Raw genomic sequence first — 13,368 nt, forward strand, 5'->3', positions numbered from 1 at the left:
CTTCTTGTCACTCACTGAACCTGTGGCCCGCCACTTTTTCAGAAGCCTGTTTACACACGACTTTGTGGGAACTGGCGAGTCAGGATATTTCTGACGAAACCTACGTGCGAATTTTCTGTAAATGTTTTTCCTTGCAATAGTTTCGACAATAAACACACGCTGTTTAATAGTGAACTTCATTTCCACCGTCTGTCGACAGCTGTAAACATTCCACTCCACTTCCACAGCAAGACAAAGACTGACTGTTTAATGCAACCTCGGGTTCCGATTATGCAACCATCGGCGTAGGAGCACTGCAGTCGCGGGGAGGAGTTGCATCCGTTCTGCAGTGGTATGACTCACGGCAAATTGCAGCCGCGGCGCGCACTTGATTGTACGCACTGTAGAATGTATGCTAAGTATTCAGTAACTTGACCTGGCTGGCTAGGGTCCCTACTCCAAAAGAAAATAAAGTTTGCCCCTTCCAGCTGTTTATGTACCAGGCAGGAAGTTAGTAGAGGGGAATATGTTTCAAGGACAAAAGCGGTTGAAGGCAAGCGATCTCTCCCGGACTTGTTTATGGAGCTATCTGATGTACCTTGTGGAGGAGTAGTGATTAGTGACTCAGACAGTGGAAGTGACAGGGATCAACAAAGAATTGTGGCCACAGATAATAAAAGTGAAAATTGCCTTGTGGCTTATAAATTGTGCCATTTTCAATTCATTTTTGGTTTACAAAAATCTAAACCCTGATTCTAAAGTGATATACAAAGCATTTCTAATGAATGTGGCAAAGGCTTGGGCTACAGACCAGATGGTGGTGGCAGAACCAGAGTCTGACAGACTTAGTGCAACCTAACCCATGAACTCCCACCTCACGCAGGCCTCATGTGGACACCCCTGGGCGACTCTNCTAGGCAATGGCGTGTTTGCGCAGTTCACAAAATAAGGACTATGACTGTCTACATTTGAAAGTGTATAATGCCACTTCAAAAAGGGGAATGTTTCCAGGAATATCACACTTTCAAGCACTTCTAGGAGCATTGGTAAGTGTTCTCCAAAAATTATAGTTCATAAAATTAATTAGGAGATTTTATATTAATTTTTAAAGTGAACAGTGCACAAGTTAGGGTAGTAGGTATAAAAATGCCGGTCCCCAGGGTGATTTAAATATTTAAATTGCCGGTTTGCAAAGTGTTAAAATATGTGTTTCACAAATTCAGAGTGTAATGGTACAAATATTGATCTCCTCTTTCAATATGAAGCCTAAAATACTTTTGAAACCTGCAATTATATAGGATCTCCTTGTCATTTGTCATGTAGGCTCACATTTCTAGCAGCACTGTAAAGAATGGTACCTCTCAGAGCAGTCAACAGGGCATTGCTTACACACTCATGCACTCTTGCTCCATTTTTACAAACTGAGCACACTTTACAAGGTGGGGCTTCTCTTCTCTGTACCTGAGAAATGTCTTAGACAGTGCCCCCTTGTCTTTGCACCCAATCAGAGGTGTGTTACCCTGAGATGGTTTTCCTCAAGTGTTATAATTAGGCAAAACCACATTTTGCAGTAGGTCTAAGATTGCAACAGCCTACCTTAATATGACACATTATATGTATAGTTCTTAATTATATTTTAATTGTGTAACTTATCTCATTTAAAATCTTATATTTTTTATTTAATGTTTTATATTATTATATTAAGGATTATTGTAAAAAATCCAACACTGCACTGAATTATATTGTATGCAATTCAGTACCTTAAGATCACATTAATTGCGTATTTGCCTGATGATGGCTTTCTAAAAATCTGAAACATATAGCAAAATAATGTTAAACATCAACTGTTTTGTTGTATTGTGACGGATTTTAATAAAGAAATTTATATATTCAGCACAGCAGGGTGCATCCATTGAAAACTAAGATTTATTATTCAGTGGCTGACAATTCAGAAAATAACAATTACCAAATGTCTGTTGATGCAAACTTAAAATATAAAGACTAGGTAACTCTGAAACTGATCACAAGTCTACCTTGATGTTACCCACTATGGATGGGCACCATCTATATCATAAGTCTACCTTGTTATTCCAACACAAGGGATGAATATGACCCTCAGAATTGTGGCAGAGCTCAAATATTTTGCAACAACAACAACAACAAATAATCCAAATTGTATGAACCAAGAAATTAAGATCAGATTAAATTTGAGTATTGGTTGCTACAATTCAGCTCAGAGTCATCTGTCTTCCCACTTTAAAAACTTGAATATTAGAATACACAGAATTGTAATTTGACCTGTTTTAAATAGATGCGAAAATTGGGCTCCCCCTTAAACAAATGAAGACAGGTGATGGTGCTTGAGAACAGACTGCTGAGGAGAAATGTTGCAATTACTGGAATAATAAGCCATCCGGTGGGAAAAAATGTAATGGAGTAGATCAAATTAGAATGAACAGTAACCTAAAGAGCCCAACGTCATGCAAGGAAGAGAATATATGACGTGCAGTGGTGTTTATATACTACATACAAGGAAGATCTAAGGAAACATAGTTCTGTGACATGTTGTGCAACGGAGGACACCCACCTCCCCAGTGGTACGTGGCGGTAACGTAGCGCTCGCGTTACTATAGTAATAGGCGAGTCCCCGCCTCGCCACTCTCCCCACGGTGATGTAATGCGCAACGCGCGGTGACGCAACACGGTGACGCGGCACCGCTTCCTACTGTGACGTGGCACGCAACAGGCAACACTGCGGCTATATAAGGGAACTGCACAGCAGCTACGAGCGAGTTGTAAGGTAGCAGCCTGCGAGTCGAGTTGACATATAGCAGCAGTCGCGATAAGAAGAACCGGACATGTGTGTAATTGTGTAATTGGGAGTGTGTGATACAGTGATACATAGCTCCCCTACCGTAAACGTGTAGACTACTGAAGACAGAGTGAACCGATTTGCGCATAGGGTTATAAAGTGTGAAACCCCGCAACAGTGTTATAATTAATTGTAGCCGTTATTTGTAGATTGTTAAATAAACCAATGAACCATCTCTATGGTGTATTTGGTAACGAAACACGTTACAATACTTTTACTGTAAAAACTTGAAAGAAATAATTTTTTATAAATTTTGTACCTCATGACTGAACCATATTTTAAGATCTAACAGTGTAAAGCTAATTTCCTTTTATTGCCATGCCTGTGAGTATGACCCAAAGGGAGCAGAACAAATGAGGTTACACATCTAATTTGATCTGTCGCCCTGAAAATTGTTGTACTGGATGGCTTATGGTGAAAATGTCACATTCTAAGAATATGCTGATGAGAATATTTAGTTTTGCAGGAAAGCAAATAACAGAAGACTGGAGAAAACTACATAATGAGGAGCTTCATAATTTGTACCTTCATGAAGGTCGTGGGTTCAAGTCCTGATGAGGTCATTCGATTTTTTTTCAGTTGACCTAATCCTTCCAGCTGCACTAGGCCCTGGGATTTACTCAGCCTCTAACAGAAATGAGTACCAGAAATTAATTAAATAATTTTCCTGGGGAGTAAAGCGCGGCCGGCGCGTAAGGCTGACAACCTTACCGCCATCTTTGAGCCTATTGTCTAGATAATGTGGGACCCTCAACGTCTCACAACCCTATGGGCCTTCATGGCCTGGTACAGGGATATCTTTACTTTACTTTACATGAAATATTGTAAGAGTGTAATCAAGGAAGACAAGATGAATGGTGCATGTAGGACAGATGAGAGATATAAGAAATGTATATGAAATATTGGTAGGGAAACCAGAAAGGAAGAGCTCATTTGGGCGATTGTAGCATAACTGGGAGGATGATCTTTAAATAGATCATGAAGCAATAGGGTGTGAAGTTGTGGCCTAGGTGGCTGAGGATTGCTTCTAGTGATGGGCTGTTGTGAACATGGTACTGATGTTTCAAGTTCCATAACGTTCATGGAATTTCTTGCCCAGCTGAGAAGTTAACAGCTTCTCAAGGACTCTGGTTTAGAGGATTAGTTAGAAGTGTATTATATTATTTTATGTTTAAAGTCATTTTATAGCTGAGTAATTACAGTACATTCTGTGGTGGAAAATTAACTGATATGTATGAGCAGACGTGATGTGTTTGGTGGGAAGGTTGACAAACAAACCATGTTATATAAACTATAAGCTTTATATACATTGTATAAGATTTGAGGTTTTCACCGCGGTGACTATGAAGAATGCCACCTTCTGGGATGTGGTGCCATGTAGATCTTGTGTTAACCGACATTTCAGAGGAACGTATTGCCTCACCATGGTGACTCAGTCTGCCGCGACCTGGTCACGCTGGTTCCTCACTTGCAGATTTTTCTACCCTGAAGATGGAGGCGATACATTCCTTTGAAACATCGGCCCACATGATCTACATGGTGCCACATCCCAGAAGACTGCATTCTTTATATACATTGTCATTATTCATTAAACCCAGTGTCTGCAGAAGATGTTCAAGATTTAGTACATAATATTTATGGACACTAAGGACAGAGAATGGCATAGAAAGGGAAACTAAGCCACACAACACATGAAGTTTGGCAGGTATCAGTCCAGTGATACTTTGTAGATGTAGGTATGAATGAGTGCAACTGAATACAAGCTCCATTCTACATCCCCACAGATATTGAAGACAGTACTGGAACTCAATCCACGCCCCAGTCAATAGTACACTTTTCAGTATTGCTGTTGCCACTTGTCTATTCTGCCAGTGTTTTCAACTAACAGTATGTTTGAATTTACTTTGCTAACAAATTTCAGTATTCTATCATTACCACCATTGATATGACCAATAATCTTGCTCTTTAATTATTTATATTAAAATGATGATACAGTTACTGTGTTTCTGGACATTATCCAGCATCCTGTTTTTATTTAAAACACATTGTTTGGGAACTGGGTTCTGCGTCTGTCTTCAGGGGGAACCTATGCAATTGGGCCTAGTCAGTACAGCTAGTCCCTATCTCTGGACACGCATATACCACTGTTATAAACTTTAGATCATATTTAAAGTGATGTTGACACATACACTATAGTGGTGAGTGAGCGGCAGGTAGAGGTTTTATTTTATGAATTGCATTTTGTGTTATTCTGAACAGCTACATCTTCTCAGTGCTGCCACACAACAAGCAGGTGATTGCATTAAGCGCAACATACCCAGATGAACTGGACATGTTTCTGAGCCGTTACATGCGTTGCCCAACACATGTGAATCCAGGACCTGAAGGACCAGTTTTATTGGGCATCAGGCAGTTTGTGTCAATTGTACGCCCTCATCTGAACACAATGGTACAAATAAAATACAAAGTACAGGAACTACTGCGCATCCTGTCATTTGTTCCCTTCAAACAGTGCCTCATATTTTCCAATTACCAGTCAAGGTATGTATAATTTGCACATTTCATAGTACAGGAGATTCTTTTGAGCCCCTTCCAAATTGTTGAACCTCTCGGGCAAGAACTGGACATTCCTCCCATTAAGTCATTCTGCAGAACAGGAGATGCTGGAAATGCTGTCCAGTTTCCCAGACCCAGCTTGGAAGCTCAGTGAAGAATTTATATTTATACTATGAATTCTTGGGAAGTAGAGTGAATAATTTCCATCATCCCATTTGTGTTATTTTTTATACGTAACTAACTTACTCCATGGAGCATAGTTGTTCTTGACAAGCTAACAGTTGCTCAGCTATTCAAGAAGTTTCCTGCCTTTAATGGGAACCTGAACATGAATATCCATGTTCACAAGAGCTAACTACTGGTCCCTATCCTGAGCCAGATGAATTCGCTCCACGCCCTTCTTCCTAATTCTGTAAGCTCCATTTTAGTGTTATCTTCAAATCTATGTCTTATGTCGACATAGTGATTTCTTTCCTTCAGGTTTTTGTACCAGCATTCTTTAGGTATTTCTGTTCCCTGCTATGCATCTCATCCTCATTGATTCCATCATCCTAATAATAATTGGCAAGAACAACTTAAAGAAGTTCCTTGTAATGTAATTTTATCCATGCTCCTATTACTTCCCCCTCTTAGGTCCAAATATTTTTCTCAACACACTTTTCTGAAACACCCTAAGTTCATGTTCTTTCCTTAATTTGAGGGATCATGTTTTGTACCTGTACTAAATAACAGGCAAAATTTTTCATTAGATAGCGGACAGGAATACAGAAGATTAAAAAATAAATAGTAGCATTGAGCAAGCTGGCTAAAGTGGTGACACTTCTGACTTGTTTGCAAGGTGCCGGGCTCAGATATCAGCCAATACACTAGCTATTTTGAAAGGTTTTTGTGGTTTTCCTCAGTCCTTCCAAGCAGATGCTGGGACAGTATCTCAAACCCACATACACATTCTAATTCCATTCACTATTCACCACGAGCCATCCCATCATTCTGTGCTGTATAGTCAGAGTTACTGACTGCACGGTTAAATAACATAAAAACAAGAATAAACCTAGCCCTGTAACAGGCTGTGGAGACCCATTGGGTTGTGAGACATTGAGGCTCCCACATTTTCTAGACAGTCGGCTCACTGATGGCAGTGAGATTGTCAGCCTTATGCACCGGCTGGCCGCCCTTTACCCCCAGGAAGATTCCTGGTACACATTTCTGTTAGAGGCTGGGTCAACCCCAGGGCCATAGTGCGGCTACTTCAGCCAGTTTTAACGCCTCATTCTCCTCAATATTAATGTAATAATATGTTGTAAGTAGGTAAAACTATACCTGTAACAGGTCATATTGATGCTCCCACATTTTCTAGACCATCGGCTCACAGATGACAATTATAAACCATAAAGAAATAAATAAATAAAAACTGTTAGGCATACCCCAAATTTAATCTGCTCTGGTATCATGCTGCAGAGTTTCATAACACTTGCGTTATGGTATCTCCATTGGAATTGTGACCAGATATAGTTCCAGTAAGGATTCATATTAGCTCATAGAGCCAGAGCACTCTTGGGTGTTTTGTGACAGCTGTACCTGAAACATACCAGCTTTCAGAGTGGGCAAGAGCCATGGCCTCCAAAATCCCAAGTTTTAATTGTGTGTAACTTCTGATTGTTCTCAGAATACTGTGAGCCATGTAGAGTGAGGGGAGGGCTGCACTCAGGTGTGGAGGCCATCCAGATGTAAAGTGTTAAAATAAGAGTTAGGTGGGTCCCTTGCTGCCACAGCATGGCGCTTCCTCAGGTTGTAGATGGAGGAGACAGCCTCCAGATGTGGAGGGTAGCTGTGAATATATTGAATAAACAGTCATGGACAGCCAATAAGGGGTGGTCCTCCAGCTTGGGGGTTGGGCATGCGGCTAACAACTTGTCACTATAAAAAATGAGCTTTTTATGAAGTGTAGCAAAGGGCCTTAAACCTGGAAAAAGATTAGAATATACAAAACTATAATTTTGCCCGTGGTTCTGTATGGGTTTGAAACTTGGTCTCTGACATAAAGGGAGAAACAGAGACAGGATGTTTGAGAACATGATGCTGAGGAAAATATTTGGATCAAAGAGAGATGAAGTGACAGGAGGATGGAGAACACTGCATAATGAGGAGCTTAATAACTTGTAGTCTTCACCAAGTATAATTAGAATGATGAAGACAAGGAGGATGAGATGGGCAGAGCATGTAGCACGAATGAGAGTGAAGTGGGATGCATATAGGATATTGGTGGGAGAGCCAGAAAGGAAGAGCCCACTAGTAAGACCAAGACATAGGTGGGTGGATAATATTAAAATGTACTGTAGACAGATAGGATGGGGTAGTAGGGACTGGATTGATTTGACTCAGGGCAGGGATCAGTGGACAACCCTTGTGAACACAGTAATGAACCTTCTGATTCTGTAAAATGCTGGAAGTTTTTGAGTAGCTGCGTGACTGACGGCTTCTCAAGAAGGGTTCAGTACCATGAAGTTAGTTAGATGTATACTTCACTTCATAACACACTTTTTTATAAATAGAGTATTTCCTATTGTCCTGTTGTAATTGCGAATGTGTCAGTTTATTATGGCAGATCCTGTATTTGTAGACCTATAACAATAGTAAAGAGTTTTAATTTATTTAATTCCAGAGCTGAAAGCATCTGCAATCAGTTGAAAACATTGGGATGGGCCGCAATATGGTTGACAGGAGGACAAGACCAGCACCGTCGTCTTGAAGCTGTTGCAAGCCTCCGTGAGTTTCGTTGCCGGGTACTTTTATCAACAGACCTTACAGCAAGAGGAATTGATGCAGAGAATGTAAACCTAGTAATCAACCTTGACATACCTCATAGTGGTGCAACTTACTTGCATCGCATAGGAAGGGCTGGACGATACGGTTCTCATGGCATCACAATATCGCTGGTAGCTGATGGTAAGGAGCTAGCTCAGTTCAGAAGAATGCTAGGAACAATTGGTGAATCAGTGAGCATTGCTAAAGTACCAAGTGATGGAACATCAACAGATCTGTGGCACTGTGACATATCAAGCCTTGAAGAAGTCCAGGGTATTGCTCCAGGAGATGGTGCAGAAGCCTGTGAAGGTGTTAATTTAGATACATCTGATAGTAAGCATAGTCAAAGAGGTGCAGTTAGGAAGAAAGTTGGAAAACGTGTGAATGGGCTAAGTAAGGACAGGAAACTGCAGAATGAAGAGACACTGCGTAGAGAAATGAATGGAAGTTGGAACCTGTATCATGAATCTGTAGGGGAAAGCAATTGTGTCACAGATTTGGTGAAAGAAGTGGGCGAGATGTCCCTACTGGCTGAAGAAGAGAAAGCTGAAGTCCAAAAGGTTGAAGAAGAAGCACTGTGTGGCTTGGATGGAGCATTGACACAAGAAACTCGGGTTGACTTGCGACTAGACACATATGAAGACTTGTTACATCTGTTAGAAAACTTTACTGATGAAACAGACGCACAAGATATACACTGTTTAAGAGAAAGGGTTACTGATATTTCACGTGAAAGTGAAGTATCTAGAGTTTTGTGTGATATGATACAGGGTGATATTTGTAAGATGACTAACAAATTGAAAGAAGAAATCAAGGATTGGAATGTTGAAGATCTGTTAAAGCACTTAGTTAAAGGTCATCCATGGCCAGTAGTTGAGGCTGAAGCTTCAAGATCACCTGCAAACAAAGGAACAGAAACAGATTGTCATTACGTGGCGTCTTACAGAGCTTCAGAAGCTGGAGAAGAGACGGTTTCTTCAAGGAGGACTTTTGGTCATCCTTCCATAAACAGTCCTAGCAACTCAAGCCATAATCACTGTGCAAATGTGCATGATGATGTGTGTGAGGGCACTGTAGCTTTAGAACGCAATTCTCCTGAAACAGAAGTGTCTCTATCATGTTCTGAGAAATCAGATCTTGAAATTGATGTATCAAGAGGTTCAAGCCCAGAATTCTGGATGAAAAACAATCAGAATTCACAGTGGAATTACAGTAATGTACACAGGTCTACAGACTATTACAGTTATCCATGGTTACATTCTTACAGTGATTATTACAACTGGAGATACAACTGTGAGGAAGAATATTGTGGTGTTGATTTGTGTGAATATAGACACAACGTGGAAAGTAGTTATTACAACATGTGGAGAATGCATTTGCAGCAAGTAAGGCAGTATATTCAATGGACAGAATATTGGAAACACATGTTCAGTAAATATTAAACCAATAGTTTTGTAAACCTCTGCTCAGGAGGATTAAAATTGAAGAAAACCATGATTTCTGTATCAAATAAATTGAATTTATATTGAGAGCTAAGTTATTTGTTACGAGGGGAAGTCAATGATTGTCCGCAATGCAGTTGTATTTGTATTTCTGTTGGCAGCACTGTCGTTTTGCACAGCATAACCATACGTGGTTTCCTTGTCATTATTTCTGCGCAGGTTTGATGTTGCTAGGTCAGTTCCATCATCGCTGCCTTGCCGTTAATCATGGCTGCTCCGCTTTCTGTTTGCACCAAAGAAGAGCAACGTTCAGTGATCCGGGTTTTTTGGTCGGAAGGTGTATCAGGGGCCGCAATCCATTGAAGGCTTTCAGCACAATACGGGAACAGTGTTTTGCCGCAAAAGAGTGTCTACGAATGGATTGAAAAATTCAAAAATGGTCGCACAAGTGTTATGCATGAGGAAGGAGCCGGACGACCATCCACGGCCACAAATGAGGACAACATTGAGCGTGCACGTGACATGGTTCTGTTAGACAGACAAGTGACTATTGATGAAGTGGCAAATCGTCTGCAAATTAGTCATGGTTCTGCCTACGAAATCATCCACAACAGACTTGGGTTTCATAAAGTCTGTGCAAGATGGGTCCCAAAACAACTCACAGTGTTGCATAAACAAACGCATTTGGATGTCTGCCAACAACATTTGGATCGCTATGGTAATGAATGTGACGTCTTCTTAGACAGAATCATCACTGGTGACGAAACATGGATCCATCATTGCGAGCCAGAGAGTAAACGGCAGAGTATGGAATGGAAACATCCACAATCGCCCAGTAAGAAAAAGCTCAAAAGCCAACCATCCGCAGGAAAACTGATGCTTACAGTTTTTTGGGACTCGCAAGGCCCAGTACTGGAACATTATCAGGAGAGGGGCACAAAAATAAACAGTGCTCGTTACAGTGAGATGCTTACTGACAGGCTAAAGCCTGCAATTCGAAGCAAACGCCGAGGACTACTGTCGAAAGGTCTTGTGTTGTTGCAGGACAGTGCCCGTCCACATGCTGCTGCCCACACTGCTGAAACCCTCCAGAAACTCAAGTTTGATGTAATGGCTCATCCTCTGTATAGTCCTGATCTCGCCCCTTCTGACTACCACTTGTTTGGTCCACTCAAAGAGGCATTAAGGGGCCTTCGATTCACCTCAGACCAAGAAGTGAAGGAAGCAGTGCATGCGCGGCTCGCTGCTCAGCCGAAAACCTTCTTTTCTGAGGGCATCAGGAAGCTTGTGCAACGATGGACCAAGTGCGTTGAAAAGCAAGGGGACTATGTTGAAAAATGATGTTAATGTAAGTTTTCTATTTGTAGTGAAATAAAATTTATAGCTACATTGCGGATAATTATTGACTTACCTACGTAAATAGCACATAGGTTATATTCTTTTCTAATTAAATCTTTCCACTCCACCTCCCCAAATAAGATACCCTGACATTTTGATAATATCATTGCTTAGTCTACAGTTACAAGAGTTTGTCATGCTTCCAATTACCTGGATTGTTGAAGGAAAAAGGAGCATGGGTAAGCCAAACATGTCTAATTTGTTCATCTGACATGTTTTATCATAAATAATTCATACCATTGTTACCTTTTTGTCTTCTTGTCTGCTGTCCAAAAACAAAAATTAAAATATATGAAACTATAATTTTGCATGTGGTTCCTGTATGGGTGTGAAATGTGGTCTCTGGCAGTAAGGGAGGAACATAGAGTGAGTGTGCTTGAGAACAGGGTGTTGAGAATATTTGGACTGAAGGGAGATGAAGTGACAGGAGGTTGGAGAAAACTACATAATGAGGAGCTTCATAACTTGTACTCTTCTCGAAGTATAATTAGAATGATCAAGTCAAGGAGGATGAGATGAGCAGGGCATGTAGGACGAATGGGGAAGAAATGGAATGCGTATAGGATATTGGTGGGAAAGCCAGAAGGAAAGAGACCACTGGGAAGACCGAGCCATAGGTGGGTGAACAATATGAGAATGGATCTTGGAGAGAGAAGGTGGGATGGTATGGATTGGATTGATCTTACTCAGGACAGGGACAAGTGGAGGGCTCTTGTGAACAAGAAAATTAACCTTTGGGTTCCATAAAATGCTGGGAAGTTCTTGAGTATTTGCACAATTGGCAGCTTCTCAAGAAGGGCTCAGTTCCATGAGTGAGTGATTTAATATGTAGTTATCTACAATTGCTGTGTAAGTTAATACAACAGGATGCACTCCTTGAATATTAGAAAAGAAAATATTTGGGTGTCAACAGTTGAAACATCTGATGTAAGTGAAGAGAAATGTGCAAATGTCATTGTGGTTTTGGAGAAGGTCAGACATTGCCAGAGAAATTTGTTTTATCACACCAGGAAATATATGCATTTAATCAAAGCTATCGTGTGTTTTAAATGAAGCTATTTAAGCACTGTTGCCAGATGGTGTGAAATTTTGCAGCATGTTGTTGCTAGCTACAAGTGTCCTAAAGTACACGAAAAAACCAGCTGAAGGACTCCATGAGTTGCCCGAAGCTGATACGTGTAGTGTGAGTAGTGGATGTTTTGCTCAGGGTGGGTGAAAGAATTCATGTTCTAAATCCAAACATAGACAAGTTAGTTAATGGGAATAATATCTTTATGAAATCATCATCTAGAACAGCAATTTATAAGCAAAGTTTCCAACACACTAACTACAGCAATTACATGTTGAGAACTTGGTTGTGTGCAGGAAACTTAGAGTTGTTTTGTTCTGCGATAACTTAACCTCACATGAATGATACTTGCTCCATTGCATTACTACAAGAAACGTTTAATGACTCAAATGGATTGAATGTGTTAGGAACATACGTGGCCTACACTCATTCAAATTTTAATTTTCTATCACGTTCTGTAACAACATTAGGTTATAAATTTGTTGGCAGAAACAACAAAATAAATCAATGGCATTAGAAATAAACAACAAAATCAATGGCATGGAAGATGTTTAAGTAAAACAAAAATTCTGCTTATGTTTTTGTAGGAAGAGTTTGGAACCAGGTGTGAAATTGTATTGTATTGTATTGTATTTATTTGCACACTCCAACACATCCTTACATGGCCGAAGCCCTTGGATACAGAACCGGTCTCACAACAAGACTGCTAAGTAGCAGGTAGTCACTAGATAATATATATATACAACAATATTAACATGATATTAACTTAATACCCTTATATGTAGTACAATATAATTACATTATAATTTAAATATAAATAAATAACCTAAACACTCAATAACAATCCTAGTTAAAATATTCATCCAAAGTATAATAAGATTTACAATGTAAAAAGGCATGTAAAGCCACTCTAAATTGCTTAATATCACAGACCAATTCTTTAATCTTCAATGGAAGATGGTTAAAAAGTTTAATGCCAGAATAATAAGGACCTTTCTGGTAAATTGTTAAATTTGCCTGAGGACAATAGAGATCAAAATTACGCCTCATTTTCAGGCCATGAATTTGCGTTGACTTATGATACAAGCCCATATTATTCACAACAAACATCAATAATGAGAAAATATATTGCGACTGCAACGGCAATATTCCCCATTCCCTAAATGCCTCTCTACAAGAGTCTCTAGGTCTCAACCCACTCATGACTCTAATTATACTCTTTTGAATTCTAAAAATATGCACACTAA

General features: G+C 40.0%; 1 protein-coding gene across 1 annotated transcript in view; it reads left to right on the top strand.

The window, feature by feature from the left end:
• LOC111870218 (probable ATP-dependent RNA helicase DDX20) overlaps nt 1–9,741 on the top strand; it is a 19,280-nt gene extending 9,539 nt beyond the window's left edge. The window contains exons 5-6 of the mRNA XM_023862324.2: nt 5,111–5,392; nt 8,070–9,741. Of these exons, the coding sequence (XP_023718092.1) occupies nt 5,111–5,392; nt 8,070–9,654 (1,867 nt within the window). The 3' untranslated portion in view covers nt 9,655–9,741. The remainder of the gene's footprint in view (nt 1–5,110; nt 5,393–8,069) is intronic.
• The last annotated feature ends 3,627 nt before the right edge of the window (nt 9,742–13,368 follow it).

This window comes from Cryptotermes secundus, unplaced genomic scaffold (genome assembly GCF_002891405.2).
Source record: "Cryptotermes secundus unplaced genomic scaffold, Csec_1.0 scaffold1395, whole genome shotgun sequence".
Lineage (NCBI taxonomy): Eukaryota > Metazoa > Arthropoda > Insecta > Blattodea > Kalotermitidae > Cryptotermes > Cryptotermes secundus.